The sequence below is a fragment of the Pseudophryne corroboree genome, chromosome 6 (assembly GCF_028390025.1).
Source record: "Pseudophryne corroboree isolate aPseCor3 chromosome 6, aPseCor3.hap2, whole genome shotgun sequence".
Classification (NCBI taxonomy): Eukaryota; Metazoa; Chordata; class Amphibia; order Anura; family Myobatrachidae; genus Pseudophryne; species Pseudophryne corroboree.
In genome coordinates, this window is record NC_086449.1 from 561,673,345 (window position 1) to 561,689,351 (window position 16,007).

Consider the following 16,007-nt stretch of genomic DNA (forward strand, 5'->3'; position numbering starts at 1 on the left):
TCTGGTCGTGCCCACTTCTTCGTCGCTTTTGGTACGCCAATATGCTATGGAGCATCTGGTAAATTTTATCCCTTTTACAGCAGAATGGGCATTGTTTGGAATAATCCCAACTGGGCAAAGAATAACGAAGGGGGGTAGACGATAGCTGCTGGCAATTAGTGCAGCAGCACGTAAAGCGATCCTACAATCCTGGATAGATAAGGATCCTCCTACTCTATCGTTATTCAAAGGGAAGCTGCATCATATATTTCAGATGCACTGGATAGAAACATCTTTGCAAAAAGACAAGCTAGTAGAGCAATTTTTTGAATCCTGGGAAAGCTATGTGGCTACTCTTCCGGTAGATTTTCAAACTAGAATCCAAACTTCACTAAAAAACACTGAATGGTTCAAAACAAGAATGGCAATTGGAGATCCTCCCATAGTACTGACAGATTAGGGTTGGGGTGTGCCGCGGGGCCTCAGCCTCCTCATATCTCTGCTACGATTAGACTGGCAGGTCTTTAGTATATACTTTTGATTTGCATTTGCTTTCACATGTCTATGAGATTGCGTAACATGTAGTAGAAGATCCACTAATGATAATTTAATGTTCTCTTTTCATCATGTTGTGACGCTATTTATATGTATTTGTTTATTGCCAATGCAACCGACTTTGTAACGTGAAGCAATGTTTTAATAATAAAAAATGTTATACTTTAAATACAGTAGTGTACCAGCCGTGTTGTGTTTTACTAAACAGTACACCCAGTCCGTGAAATCATAAGTATCTCATGGGGTAGGATTGGGGTGGGGGAGGCCTGGGAAGCAAAGGGGAGGCCTGGGAAGAAGTACAGTAAACTCAGTCTCAAAGATTAGACTTCCGTACTTTGAAAATCCACTCTTGTATATCTGTGTAAAAAGTAGTATGCACTGCTTTTTTCTAATTTTGACTGTATATCTGTGTGCATGTCTGAGCCTATATAGGAAGCACAACATAGCTTGTTTTGGGAAAAATTAAAGGGAAAAAAAAAAAAAACCCCAACATATGGATGCTACTTTTTACACAGATATACAAGTGTCCTTTGCAGGAATCGAACATTAGCTCACAAGCATAGTAACCAGTGATACCACTATGCCAAGAGAGCCATGAAGACAAGTGACTGACACCTGCAGTGACATAGTGATGTCGCTCATTGTAATTTTTTTTTTATAGTGCTGTGTCAGCACCCGTTACCATGGTAACAGCCCACTTATTTGCTGTAAGTGCACTGAAGGTCAGTCATTGCCAGGCTAGTATTGACAGTCAGTGCATTCACAGCTTATAAGAGGCCTGTTCCCAAGGTAACATGCGCTGATTGGCTGGCAGCTCTGCAAATGATGGAAAACATGGAACAGGCCAGACCATGGGTGCCCTAATTGCAAAGCAATCACTAGGCATGTATGTGAATACGACTCCACACTGCCACTATTGACCTGAGTGCTCTATATGCCTTATTTGTGCTGACAGTGACCTTGTTCAGCCACCCATAGCAGTGGTTCCCAAACGCTGCAGCAGATGCATTATGTCCGCACATCATGCAGATATAACGCTTCCTGCTTTTCCCTCTTTACTGAGTCGGAGCAGGAAGAGGTTGCGACAAGCAGGGGCGTTTTAATAGAGAAGATGGCCCCTATGCAGCCTCTGGGTGGGCCCACTCCTCTGTATGGCGCAGCAGACTCCGGCATTGTGCTGAAGTCTACTGCGCATGTGCAGGTCTCCAGAAACATGGCGTCCACCATGTTCTGGAGACCAAAATCACTACTACACATGTGCGGCAGCCATTATGGCTGCGATTTTTGCCGCGGCTGCAGCGCCGAACACTGGACTCCGGAGAGGTTAACTATTAAAATATGGGTGCAATGTGTGCGGAGTAGGCCCCCCTGGACCCAGGGACCCGTATGCATGGCACATATTGCACCCATTATAGAAAAGCCAATGGCGACCAGATGTAGTAACATCTTGCATGCTATGCCGGTGCAGAGGAATGAAAACTTCCCCCTCCAGTAATCCCACCAGTCCGCTCACCGGGTATGCGCAAGTCCTCGCTATTTTCGCAAGATCTCCTATGCAGCCCAGAGCCGGCAGCTGCTGCAGCCAGGGACAGCGCCGTCCCTGCTGTGGTCAATGGGCAACGACACCTGCAGCTGTCAAAATCAATAGCTGCAGGTGTCGGAACAGTCGATGCTACTGATCGTTCATACATTGCCCTGCATACCGGCATGTACCACACTTCGACACCAGTAATACAGGAGGGAGTAGCGGCATCAGTGCACGTAATGGCACCGATTCCGCTTCTCCCCTATAACGCAAGATAATATGTCTACCCCCCTGTCTTCTAGGCACACTATCAGTATAGTTTTTAAGAAAGTTCATGCTTGAGCACAGATTGTTAAATCCAACTGACTGAGGATAGCCTTAAACTCTGAACGGTTATTCAGGGCAGAGTTTGGAAACCACTGACCCAGAACTTGTTTGGGGTCAACTTGAATGAAAATCAAAATCAGTTTGGGTGAAAAGCCTTAATTCTCACACAAACACTAACTTTCCTTTCGATATAGTCAAAATCACAAGGAAAGTTAGTGCACATCTCAAGGTGTTAGGCAGCTTGCAATACCGATTCGATCCAGATGCGCGCTCCCGCGGGGTCGGTATCGCAAGAAAAGATAGACTGTGCAGGCAAGTCAATCTTGACTATCTAATCCTTGTGTACTATCTAGTACAAAGTATAGTCAAAATTGGCACTTAGTCAAAATCGTACACAGGCAAAATCTCAAGTACAGATAGTCAAAATCTGTGCTATCTGGGCTCTAAGGGAGTTCAAGGGAAATCACAGTCAAAATCAGGCATAGCAAGGATCTCACCGTGTATACATGCCTTATATGTTTCAGGACAGACAAACATTCAGTGGTTCATAGCTAATTATAGTGTCATGGTACTTCTAACATCATCATCAGGCAGAGTTTACAGATTTCAAAATATTCCAAGACTCTGCAAAATAAAGTAATTTCTATTCAATAAAACTAAGGGTTACTCACTTATCTGTAGCGGATTCCCTGCAACCTAGAAAAGAAGATGCAGTTTTGTCTTATTTAGTAACAGAAGACTTGTATACTGAGAGAAAGATACATTTCATCTCATCCAGTATCACACAATGCTGCAACTATTTTAGGGCTACTAATCTCTTACTGTTACTGTCCACACAGACCTATCATACCGCTCTCACATCGCTAACCCGGTAAGGAATCGGCTTTTGAACACACATCCGACCCGGGTCTGAACAAGCTATACCCCTTTCACATCACATTTTTTAGCAGTGTTATTACCGGGTTATTCTCGGGTTGGTGCCTTTCACCCATTTAAAACAGTGTGAAATCATTTTAAATGGACTTTTCAGTCTCACATTGATGAGGTTTCAAAGGAAATAAAAGGAGGATCTGGGGAGTGCTCAGTAGTGCAGCAATCATGGCCGACAGACCACATGTCTCTATAGACTTTGTGATAGCCTCAGCTGTACTGCTCTTGGATTCAGCCTGAGAGAGGATATTTGAGCTTCTCACATTCTGTAGCTTGTTCAGCAGCTATGTTATGAGGAGGAGGCTGCAGTATTTGAGAGAGATCGCCAACAATACCTGCGCAGGAGGAGATTGTTTATATCAGCTTCTGTGACCACAATACTCAACCTTAACCTCTCTACACAACGAAGATTGTGGGCTAGAGAACAGCAGCATGGGCAAATTTTTATGCAAAGTGTGCTGAACTTTCAGGATGTTCAGTGGAAGTGCCACTTCAGAATGTCACGTCAGACATTCAACTACCTTTTGGATTTAATGACCCCAGCACTCTAGACAGACCACAAACTTCATGTCACCAACAGAGCCAAGCAGGAGGCTAGCTATAGCATTGTGGTGGTACGCCACTCCAGGTGAATATCGCACAATTGCTTGCCTCTTTGGTGTGGGGATATCTACTGTTTGCACCATTGTACATGAGGTGACCCGAGCATTGGTGGACAACCTATACCACAGATTTATTTCTCTGCCGCACGGCCAGCGTTTGCCTGAAACAATTAAGGGATTTGTAGAGTGTGGATATCCGCAGGTGCAATCGATAGTGCCCACATCCCTTTAATCGCACCTCATGAAAAACCTGCCGACTATTACAACAGAAAGGGATGACATTCCATTGTTTTTCAATCATAAGTATTGATAAGAATGTTCTGCCCAGTGTTTTTGTTATACTTATTGTTTAAAACCCCTTTTAAAACCTAATATATATTTTTATATTAGCGTCACAGATTTATTCATCGGTTGGCCAGGACGGTCACATGACGCTCAAGTGCTTGCAAACTTGGATCTGTACCACCTAGCAGAGGACAAGTAAGGGGGCTACCTTTTCCAAAAGGCAATTTAAAAAAACACAAAAAAAAAATATTTTTGAATATTTTTTTTTTTTTTTTTTTTTAAACAGGCCCTGGTATAGATGTGTTTTTAGTTCTAAACTGACGCAATGTTATGAATCAAGCGAGGAATAGATGAATGCAATTTAATTTACATTGAGACCAAATAGTTGTCCTTTCCTTCAAACATGCTTCCTATGTGGCCACCAGCCTGCCTATCACAGAGGAGTCTGCTCATATGCGTATACATATTTCTTGTTGCTAATGTAAATTTCTCTCTCTATAGTCATACTAGAAATCTTAATTTGTGGATGGTGTGTAAATCCCGGTACACATAATTGGCGATGCAGCCTACCCGTTATGACAATGGCTCATGAAGGATTCATATCAAGTCTTTGTAGAGCCCAAATCAAATTACATATACGCACACCCTGTGCTCGGCAAGAATGGTGGTAGAAAATACCTTTGGACGATTAAAAGGACGTTGGCGCTGTCTTATGAAGCGCAATGATGTAGACCTTATTATCATGCCTAACATTGTTGCAGCATGTTGTATTCTGCATAACCTGTGTGAATTTCAGAGGGAGGAAGTCCTACCAGAGTGGACAGTGCAGGTCTCCGTTGCGTACCCTGCACTTGATTCTGAGTCCTATTTGGGCAGGACCGAAACTAGTATTTTTGGCACCTGGGGCAAGGCAGTAATGTGACACCGCCCATGCGTGCGCACGCACACTCTGAAACCGTGTCAAAAACACAGTAATAAACAGTTGGCAAAGTGAGAACCAGCACCATCAGGGTGCATCCAGCACACATTCCCTAGGAAAATGGACAAGAACACGAGAAAACTAACATACACCTCAGATACAGTATTGTGGGGGACTATGACTAGCCAACTGCTGTAGAACTACAAAGCCCAGCAAGCCAGTCAGAACCTAAGGTCAATTAAAGAGAAGAAGGAGTACCAACTTTCTTGGGAGGGGATACACAATGTGGGTTATCCTGGCTGCAGAGAGGAGTCCCTAGGACTGGCTGGTGTTATTTACCGGATATAAGCCATGCACCACCAGTATCGGGGTCTGTGGCCGCTCTCGACGGCCCTGGACTGGAGTTGTGAAACACTGTTCTAGCTGCTTTGTCAACCAAACATTAATTCATTGCTTAATTGCAACCATATAAAAATATTTATTTTACCATCCCGACCTTTATCATATCACGAACAAGATATAATTTCTATGTACTTTGCCAAAATTTGACTTGTTTTCCTACATTTTAATTAAATCTCCATGGCTAAAAAGCAGGACACATCCAAGCCAGGTTTTTGTTCATAGAAGTATTTTGTGTCATGTGTTTCACATCGGTATTGCATTGACCGATTTCCATGACTACAAAACACTTAGCACTAAGACAAAACTGCAACTGTCAACACAACAGGTGCAGTGTTTAATAATACATAGAGGGAGATGTATCAAGTCTTGGAGAGAAATCAAGTGGAGTGGTTTGCCCAAAGCAACCATTAGCGCAACCTTTGAAATGAAAGAGATAAACAATTAGAGAAGCTGTGCACCAATCAGCGTCTACTATATTGCTCTCCAAAGTTTAAAACATCTTCCTCTAAGTAAACAATCATTATCCTAATGTTTATGTACAGGTTATTCAACAGGCAATGAAAAATGAATCCATGTTCAAGTGCTGCATAAGTATTCTTTGTAGAGATTACCCTATATGATTTACATTCTTGTGTCTATTATCTGCAGGAAACAAGACAGATTTTCTACCGGTTTCACTTTCATCCACAGCATTGTAATTCTACATATTACAAACATTAACACCTCCTTCAGACCTCTCCAATCTCTTTCCCTTTCTATCAGAATATAAGGTATCAATTCTACATATTTGCAAAGTCAAGTCATCATTCACACTCACTGAGGAATCACCTTTTGGAACCTTTTAACGCTATTTCTTTGAGAAATTGATTATCCTTGGCCGAGTGTTAATGCGGCCATTCAATATAAATATTCCTGACTGCAATTACGTACCATAATCCAACACCATTTTTATGTATATTCATCCAATGCCAAGAAAAGGATTCCATTCTGGAAGACAGAATCTATTCTGCACCATTTTAAAAACCTGATTTTTATCTACAAACAGTTACTGTAATGATATGGACCAGGGTCTCACCAAGTTATGCTAATCCTTTTATGGGCTTGAGTTCAGATCAATCACTTTGCCCAATCCAAATACTACAGATGTGGCACATTAATCACCATTATGCAGAGATGGTAATCTCATTTCATAGTATTTAAACATATACGAGCCATCACAGAACTGAACAGAGACCTACTGCTTTATACAGATTTTTAGTAGTATAGATGTATAAAACAGCTGGAGCTACAGTCTGTCTTAAAATGCATTAGGAGAATTAGTTGTTTATTGTCGAACACCTCTACTTTAAGTTTTCGTACGCCAATAAAGAAGAATTTAGCTTAAGATTTTCAAATAGGGTACAGAAAACAAATAATGTGAACAATTAAAATGGGATATGGAGAGAGGGAGGGGTTCAGAGATCTGAGAAACCAACGTTGCATTCAGTGATGTTACATTCAATATACAGACTCTCAGAATTCTATGCAATACAAAAAAGCCAGAAGCACAGTCATTTTTGAATCCATGTTTTAGCACTCACTCACTTTTATCAACAAATATTTAACAAGGGTGAGGAGTTGCTTGTTCATGGCGAATTGCAAAGTCGAGCCTTCTGTTACACACACAAGTATAAAACATTTGGATTGAAACCCAACCGTGAATTGAGTGCTTGGCAATACAGCGCGTAACAATTATTGGTTTTATATAAGCCCAGCAGGAAGCATCATAGCATATTATTCATTAGACACACCAACCAAGTATCATTCAGAAATCCTGGCAAAAGAATGCGTTAAGGAAGAAGTTGATTTAAACACACACTTGAATTTGGAAGCTGACATTAATGAAATATGGTGGTATTCGTAATTTCACAAATATGTGGCTATAGAGCAGTGTTTTTCAACCACTGTGTCGTGGCACACTAGTAATGCCCTGAGCAGTCTCTAGGTGTGCCGCCATAGAAGCAAAGAAAGGCCCGTCAGTGTTTTGCCGCTACTGAGGCCCTGGAACAATCAATACTGGTGGGTTTAGTGGTTGCAGAGGCAGTTCTAATTTTGGGCCCGGGCAGTGTTGGACTCTTCTGGCTTTCTCAGATGTGGCTCAGGCGTTACCTATGGAGAAGCTGCGACATGACATACTAGGACACACAACACGCATTATCATTATATTTGAATGTGCCTTGGCAATATTTAAATCTTGTTCAGTGTGCCGCGAGTTGTAAAAAGTTGAAAATCTCTGCTATAGAGAGTATACCCATATGGTGCACATTTGCGAGAGAAAAGTATTAAGCTATAGTACACGAGGCATCCATAGAAAAAAAAAAGCAAAAAAAACAAAACAGGAAAAAAACAAAAACAATTCAGTGATAAAATGACAATGGGATTACAGTAGATAACAAGCATAGAAATCATAAAGGAAAAAAATGCAACAAAACAATCTGTTTAAAGAGAGAAAAAAGAAAAACGTAACAATTGACATTTACTGGGCCATGGCCAGATATACTCCTGAACTCCTAAAGCACATTTTTGTAAGTAGAATCACCCCAAGTGGAGTCAAATACAAATCAATAGCTGGAAGTGCGCCAACAGTATTCTACCCTACTGCCAGAAGTGTTTCATGTAAGTTTGGACTTGTAAAATGTGATTTACCAACAAAAAACTGATGGAACTATGGGGTCTATTCATGAAGCAATGAAAGGAGTGGAGAAGTTGCCCATGGCAACCAATCAGCTGCTACATATAATATTATAGAATGCACATGCTGTTACTTAAAAGCTGCGTTGGGCTAGTAGAGTAGTTGCCCATGGCAACCAATCAGCTTGGCCCAGTAAATGTCTCGTTATGTTTTTCTTTTTCTATTTTAAATTAGATTTGTTTTATTCCACTCCACTCTTTTTACTGCTTCATAAATAGACCACATCATTAATACAAGCTAAAAACACACAAATTCTGAAAATTAAAAGTCTAAGTTCTGAATCTGCTGTTCTCCGTAAACTAATTTTGCTTTTTTATTTCCGCCTATTGGAAATTGTAGAGTTTCACAGCCTGGCAGAGGGTAATAAGATTGATCCTCATTTGTTAATAAAAGATGGATAAATTTAAGTTATTTTAAGATTATTTTGTGGCTTCCAGGTGGCTTTAGTCTTGAAATCTGCATCTGTCCTTTAGATTATATTGGAAGTTTGACAGGAAACGAGGGAAAATTTACCACAAAGTTGCTGGAACCCAGAAGAAGGCAGGACTTTATTACATTACCAGTTAAGTTGTGAACTGTTTTTCAAAATGGTATGTCATGCTGGGCACCATATTGTTCCTACACTTTGATTTGGCCTGCCAATTACACAGTGTACGACACAAAGCAGTAAGGGAGTAGTTTCCAGCTGACAATAGCCGCTGCCGCGAGACTTCCCTGATAACCAGCGCCACTGACTGATACTCTCTTACTGCCTGTGCAGAGGAGAGAAGAGGACTCAGGAGGCAGGCACAGCCATCAGCCATGGCCCACACACAGTCTGACTACATACAAGGAGCCATTTGGAGGTTGATGGCACAGACTGCTCTGTACTGTGAGAGAGGAGAGGACTGTCACTACTCCCGAACTCTGCACTATCCACCAACACCAAGCAGCCACATGGAGGTGGTTGGTAGTCACTCAAAAGGTCGACACCATAAGGTAGACAGACCATCAAAAGGTCAACGTATGGTCAACACATGTTTTTTAAAGTTTATCAACTTTTGCTGCATTTACTATCCATGTCACAAACTATTACCTTTAGTAACCTGGTGGCGAGCGAGCCACCAAGCTTGAAGCGTGGCGAGCGGATGCATTTTATCAAATTGACCATCCATGTCACAAACAATCATTAGCAACCTTGTGGCGAGCGAAGCGAGCCACCACGCCCGAAGCGTTGCAAGAGAAGAGAGCCCGCGAGGGGATACATTTCAACAAACTGGGATAGAAAGTCTAAAAACACCCACATTTTTTGTGTATGTCGATCTTTTGACCCAGTCGACCTTTTCAAAGTCTATCTTCTGTATCACACACCATGGAGGATGCCACAGCAACCCACCACAGTGTTATGATCAAAATATCTACCAAAAATAAGGCGCCCTAATTGAACATGTGCTGATATGCTGTTTGCTGCTCTCAGAAACCAGAGTATTAGCGACCCTGTAGAAACAATGAAAGAAAAAATAGAGCGCGTAACAAACTTAATATTGTTTAAAATTTAATTACAAAACCCATATAAAAATTAGTATGGAATTAATAACAGTCACAAGTTCTATTGCACATATGTACATATATTAAAAACCTAAAATAGGTAAATAAATAAATGGGATCCTCAAAAATAAAGTTCATAAGTAATTCCAAATAACTGGACACAAATTTCTGCATCTGAAATGCATCCAATGATATATAAAGGTTATAACCGGTGTTTTTCCATCAGAGACATTAACTCCGTATTCTACAGAATGGTTCAAATGGCAATTAATAAACTTCACTCCTTGATACAAAATTGCAATTCATTAAAGTATGGGAAGTTTTCAAGAACTTTTAATAGCAAGTGCACTGCTGATTACGGCTTCAAAAATGTTAGTGTATACACTGTAGCGGCTCCGTCATGCGCCCTCTGCAAGTGGCAAAGAGGGAGACGTGTGAGGTGGCTACGGCTTACCGCTTCCAGTACGGTTCGAACTGGCGGCGCTGGGAGCCTCCTTGTGCTGGCTGGTTTCACTGATCACTTGTAGGTAGAATGTTTGTTAGCCACGGTCCCCGTTTCCAAGGAAGACCACTGCCGGTGGCTCCAAAGTGAAGTAAGCGGTGCAATGCAGTGCAGAGCCGTGTATCAAAGTGTCCGTGGAGAAAGCCACACAGCCTATACCCTGATGCGTTTCTCGACCAAAAGGCACTGGTCGTTTCTTCAGAGGGAAAAAGAATCATGATCAGACTGAATTTTTTCATTCGATTTTTGTTTTTCCACATGCATTGGCCTATGTTTGTTTTTTCTCATGTGGAACCCTATGTGTGTGTCTTTTTCATGAAGGGGCCTAGGGGTAGATTGGAATGGAAAACCAGCCCGGGAAATGTATGGAAGAATCCCTAATGGGGGCAGGCTCTGTTGAGGGGGCAGGGTCTGTCGAGGGGTGCGGGATCTTTTCTCATGGGGCCTGAATCAGAGTTGGACGCAGTTGTGGCCTTCCTTGCAATTTTGCCTGCAACTTTATGCAAGTGCCACTACAATGCCCTTCCCTGGTGTACATACGCCCACTTTGTGTCTACAGATCATGCTTTGTGCCTTTTTAGGCACCACCATCAGTCAGATGAGTGAAACTTTCATCAGCCCTAAAGTAGGTGCAGATCATCCATCCGAGTATGGCCTCCAATGTGATCAATTCAGCGTATCTATACTGCTACTATGTTATGTCTGAGTCTCATTAGCTAACTCCCTGTGGCCACCCAACACATTCCTAAAGGCCCGTACACACTGGCCGATATATCGGCTATTCTCTTGAACGGCCGATATATCGCGGGTCCGTCGGCCAGTGTGTACGGCCGATACGTCTGTGAACTCAGTCGTTCACAGACGTATCGTGTCGGCCCCACAGCACAGCCGACGGCCAATATATCTACTGATATATTGCCGTGTCGCTGTGTGTGTACGGCGGTCGGCCGACCGCCCGTACACAGGCTGCGGCGGCCGGCGGTGATTGACAGCTGAACTGGGTGGGCATGTGTACACGCCCGCCCAGTTCATGACGTCAGTCCCCGATGGATCGGGCGGCGTGTATACACAGCACACTGCCCGATCCGTCCATAGATATATCTGCAGATCAATTGATCTGCAGATATATCTTTCCAGTGTGTACCCACATTAATACACTTCTTGGTGCGTGTCTGAATCTGTACGAGCACTATTAGGAATGCATGTGCAAATGAAACATAGCACAAGAAATAATGCAACAAGTTTATAGGCGGAGTTTCAGTACAGAGATAAAACAAGAAATGTCTCTGCTGGTGCAACATCCCGGTTCCTTATATCAAACAGGGGTGTTGCTGGGGGAATTTATGAGGAGTGAGTGCTCTCTTGCTAATATGCTGACAGTAATGAAGACTATGGTGAGAAAATTCAGGAAGATGCCCACTTTGCAGCTACATTCTAATCCAGAGTTTCCCATAGTCCTCAAGGCATTCTAACAGTTCAGGTTTTATGGCTATCCATGATTAAGCACAGATGACTTGATTAGTACCTCAGTCAGTTCAAATACATGAAATGTGCACATTTGGCCTTGTAAGAGCTACTGGGACAGGGACTAATGTCAATCAGTGAAATATTCTGGGGCGTGGCTTTGGTGTACATGGAGTAGCACACAGGCTGTGTGTCTCTTCAGCTACAATATCCTGGTATCCCATCCTGTGTCCCCCCCTGGGCCTGCAAACCGCCCCAATACCTGCAGGACAGTGTGGAGGTGCCCCTGTGCTGCTCTGGGACCCGTCTGTACTCCATACGCTGTGGCAGAGCGACTCCAGTGTGCGGGGGTCCGGGGCCTGCTGGACCACGTGAGGCGCCGCCTTCCCAGCGCTGAGCTCCTGCACCCGGCTCCCATCTGAGCGTTGCCTGCGCCGAGGTCCGCGGCTTCCCCTCTGCCGTTGCCGGGGAGATCGCTTCTCCTCCCTTGCTCTTGCCTGTGCTGGGAGCGTCTCAGAGCGGTCCCCGGCAGCGGCGCTGCCACGTGACCCGCTGCCGCTCTCCCCGCTCGCTCCGGCGGCCCCAGCCAGTTTGAGCTCTCCCGCACTGCCTCCTGAACTCTGCTGCTGGGGGAAGAGGTACACGGCACAGCTGTGTGTTATAAGTGCCTGTGCCCTCCCCACAATATAGTAGCTGTCCTGTCCTGTTCTGTTTTATATAGGGACAGGGAACAATATAAGTGCTGCCCTGCTCTGCTCCGCATAGAGATTGGGAGAGGTGCAGTATTAACCCCTGGAGTGCCTACTTGTTGCTTTGTCTCAGCATCCCACAAGGCATATCTGGCCAAGATCCACGCTGCATGTGTCCCTCATGCTGAGGAATATCCTGTTGTGATTTATCATTCTGGGCTAGCAGAGGCTGATTATTCTGATACGCTATATGCTCACTGGACAGTTTTGAGATACTACATTTACCCGCAGGCAGCGACTGGGCAATTCTGATATACTGCATTACATTATTCTTTGGCCACCCCTGGACAGTTTGTGATATTCTTTTTACTATACTTTCTTGCCATCTGCCGTCCGCTCGGCTATAATGGTCAAACCGCATCAGTCTGCCGCGGCGAAGTTAGAGAAGTTTGCCAGAAATCCTCCGACACGGTCCCAACAGGGGGGTGAGGTACGGTCGACCTTGGCACCGCCTTCTCAGTCGACAAGCTCCTCATCTGTGGACGCCACCGATACTGCTTTGCAAAAGGTGCTGGATGTGGTCACGGCCAGTGAAGCCCGCTTGGCCGACAGGATCGGTCAGGTCCAGGCGGACTTATCCATTATACACCACGACCTCCAGCGGGTGCGGTAGAGGGTCGGTGAAGTGGAGACACGCATCTCCACGCTGGAAGATACGGTTACGCCTCTCGATAAACACACTTCTGCTCTGGAGTCTCAGATGACGGAGGTACATAAAAAGATGACGGATATGGAGGGGAGATTGCGACGAAATAATGTCCGTTTCGTCGGACTTACGGAGAAAGAGGAGGGTGCTTCCCCTGAAAAATTTCTTGAACGTTGGCTGCATTCGGAGCGGAGGAGTTCACCTCACACTTTGCAGTGGAGCGCGCCCATAGGGTCCCGATGCGTCCATTACCTCCAGGGGCACCTCCCCGTACGTTTATTGCCAAACTCCTTCATTATCGGGATAGAGATGAGATTCTAAAACTGGCCCGCACTAAGGGTCCTCTTAAGTGGAACGGTTCCCCAGTTTCAGTTTTTCCGGATTTTGCAGTCAACGTCCAAAAGGAAAGAGCTCAGTTTGTCCCTGTGAAACGCAGGCTGCGTGAACTGAATATCCCCTATGCCATGCTCTTTCCGTCTAAACTGCGGGTAGTTTCAGATGGAGAAACGAAATTCTTTATGACCCCTCGTGAAGCATCAGTGTGGTTAGACAGCCGCTTTCCGGCACGGCGGGCGTTAGCCGCTGATTGAACTTATACATTTGATTTCTATACTTGCAAGTATACGGTTTCTTTTATGCCTGTTATGTTATTGTTGTACTGTCTCGGAAGGGTTGTATAGTTATTTGCTATATGCCCACGTAGGGGCTCTTTGTGGCTCTTATAGGCCTTCACTGGGAATGGGTACCTCTGTGGAGACGGGAGACTGTTAGACGCTAATTATACACTGTTCTTAGGCCTTATACTCTCAGTGTTTGTTTTGCCATAAAGTCTTTAAGGGGTAAACGGTTATTTAATTGGGGTGGGTGTAGTGGTTTAGGGGGGGATCCGATTTGAGTTTAGCTGGGAGATTCTACTGTCTCAAGGTCATTATATTCTTGGCCCCCCTATTGGATATAGGAATTTGGCCTTATTTGGTACTGGCGGGGTATGTTAAGGTGTTCTCTGCCTTAGCTGTTACGGTTAGTATTTAGGGTATTTTATTGTTAGGGAACCGGGTATGCTGCTAGTTTTAGGTGGTATACGGGGTGGGGGTTGTTTTAGACTGTTACTATTGCTGTGTCTATACTTTTTGCTGTGCAATGTGCTTATTTCCGCTATGTCTATGTCGCAACTAACTGCGGGCGTATCTTTTTTGGTATTCACTGGGGGTGGCTGGCCGCGGGTACTCTGCAATATTACAGTAATGCTTTGCCATGGCTTTGGTTAAGTTTCTGTCATGGAATGTGCGAGGGACCAATGACAAAATTAAGCGCTCCTTAGTGCTTCGACAGATCAAGCTTTATGCCTCGGATATAATTTGCCTGATGGAAACCCACTTACTGGGTACTAAGATTATGTCCCTCAAAAAACCATGGGTGGGCTGGGCTTACCATTCCATGCATACTGCAGCGTCCCGGGGAGTGTCGATCCTCATTAGGAAGTCTGTTCCCTTTGCGCTTGATTCTGTGCAAACGGATAAATGGGGTAGATATGTATTTCTCAAGTGCAAAATTAACTCCGTCCCCCTACTATTGCTGGCTATGTATGTGCCTCCTCCATACTCGCATGAAGTCCTTAAAAAGGCATCTGCCTTTATGGCTGTATCCCCTGGGGTAGCCGTTATCTGTATGGGGGACTTCAACAACGTTTTGAACCACGAGTTGGATAGGTTATCCACGGCATCCTCCAACCCACAGCCCAAGCGTTCCCAATTTGCAGACACTGTTTCGGAGTTGGGTCTGGTTGACCCCTGGAGATTGAAGTATCCCGATTTGAGGCAGTACTCCTGTTTTTCAAGCTCTCACTCTTCCTTCTCTAGGATAGATTTGGCTCTTTTGTCCCGGGAGCTTTTGCCCAAGGTTCAAAATGTCAGATATGAGACTAGAGGTATTTCGGATCACTCCCCTATATCGTTACATATTGATTTGAACTGTCAGCGAGGCCAAGCAGTGTGGAAATTTAATCCCTTTTGGCTGACGCATATGGGTGAGGGATCCGACTTGGAGGCAAGCTGGTTAGAATTCTTTGTTATGCATGACGAAACCTCGGATGTGTCTCTGCTGTGGGACACTTTCAAGGCTTTTCTGAGAGGAACATTGATTAAACGGGTAGGGAGTCTTAAATCCTCCTTTAGAAAACGTGAATCTGAATTGGAGTCCCGGGTGGCTGCTTCAGAGACGACGTATGTGCGCGATGGCTTGGACGCCTCTAGGTTGGTGTGGCTCCATGCACAGGGTGAATGGAGGGAATACCTGTGGGGAAAAACCCAGCAGACTTCTCTTCTCCTCGCATGTCCAATATGCTACTGGGGATAGACCAGGTTCTTATTTGGCCACTCTTGCAAGTGGTGACCGCTCCTCTCATACTGTGGAGATTTTGGACTCAGCTGGGTCTGTATTGGACCGTACCCCTCAGATCGTGGCGGAATTTGTCTCATTCTATCAGGCACTCTATAGTTCCAAATTGACCTGTTCCTCACTAGAACTGTGTGACTACTTGGATGGAGTCGACTTGCCCCGTATCTCCAGTGATGCCAGGGCTCTCCTCGATGCTCCTTTGTCGTTGGAGGAGATTGAGATCTCTGCCTCCCCCGATGGTAAGGCCCCTGGCCTTGATGGCATCCCACCAGAACTGTATAAGAAGCACACAAAATTTTTTGCCCCTCAATTGCTTAAGTTATTCAATGAAATTTTTGCCCAGGGCGCGCTTCCCCCGTCTATGGCGGAGGCTTTGATTATAGTGATTCCGAAGCCAGATAAAGACCCCAGGAGGGTTGAATCCTACCGTCCTATTTCCCTGTTGCCCACGGATATTAAATTTTTAG

General features: G+C 44.4%; 1 protein-coding gene across 3 annotated transcripts in view; it reads right to left on the reverse strand.

Annotated features, from left to right (window-relative positions):
• The window catches only part of C6H12orf75 (chromosome 6 C12orf75 homolog), a 175,490-nt gene that overhangs the window by 45,389 nt on the left and 114,094 nt on the right, over positions 1-16,007 (reverse strand). For all 3 annotated transcript variants that reach the window (XM_063930512.1, XM_063930514.1, XM_063930513.1), the window contains exon 2: positions 3,058-3,082. In XM_063930512.1, coding sequence (XP_063786582.1) covers positions 3,058-3,082 — 25 coding nt within the window. The remainder of the gene's footprint in view (positions 1-3,057; positions 3,083-16,007) is intronic.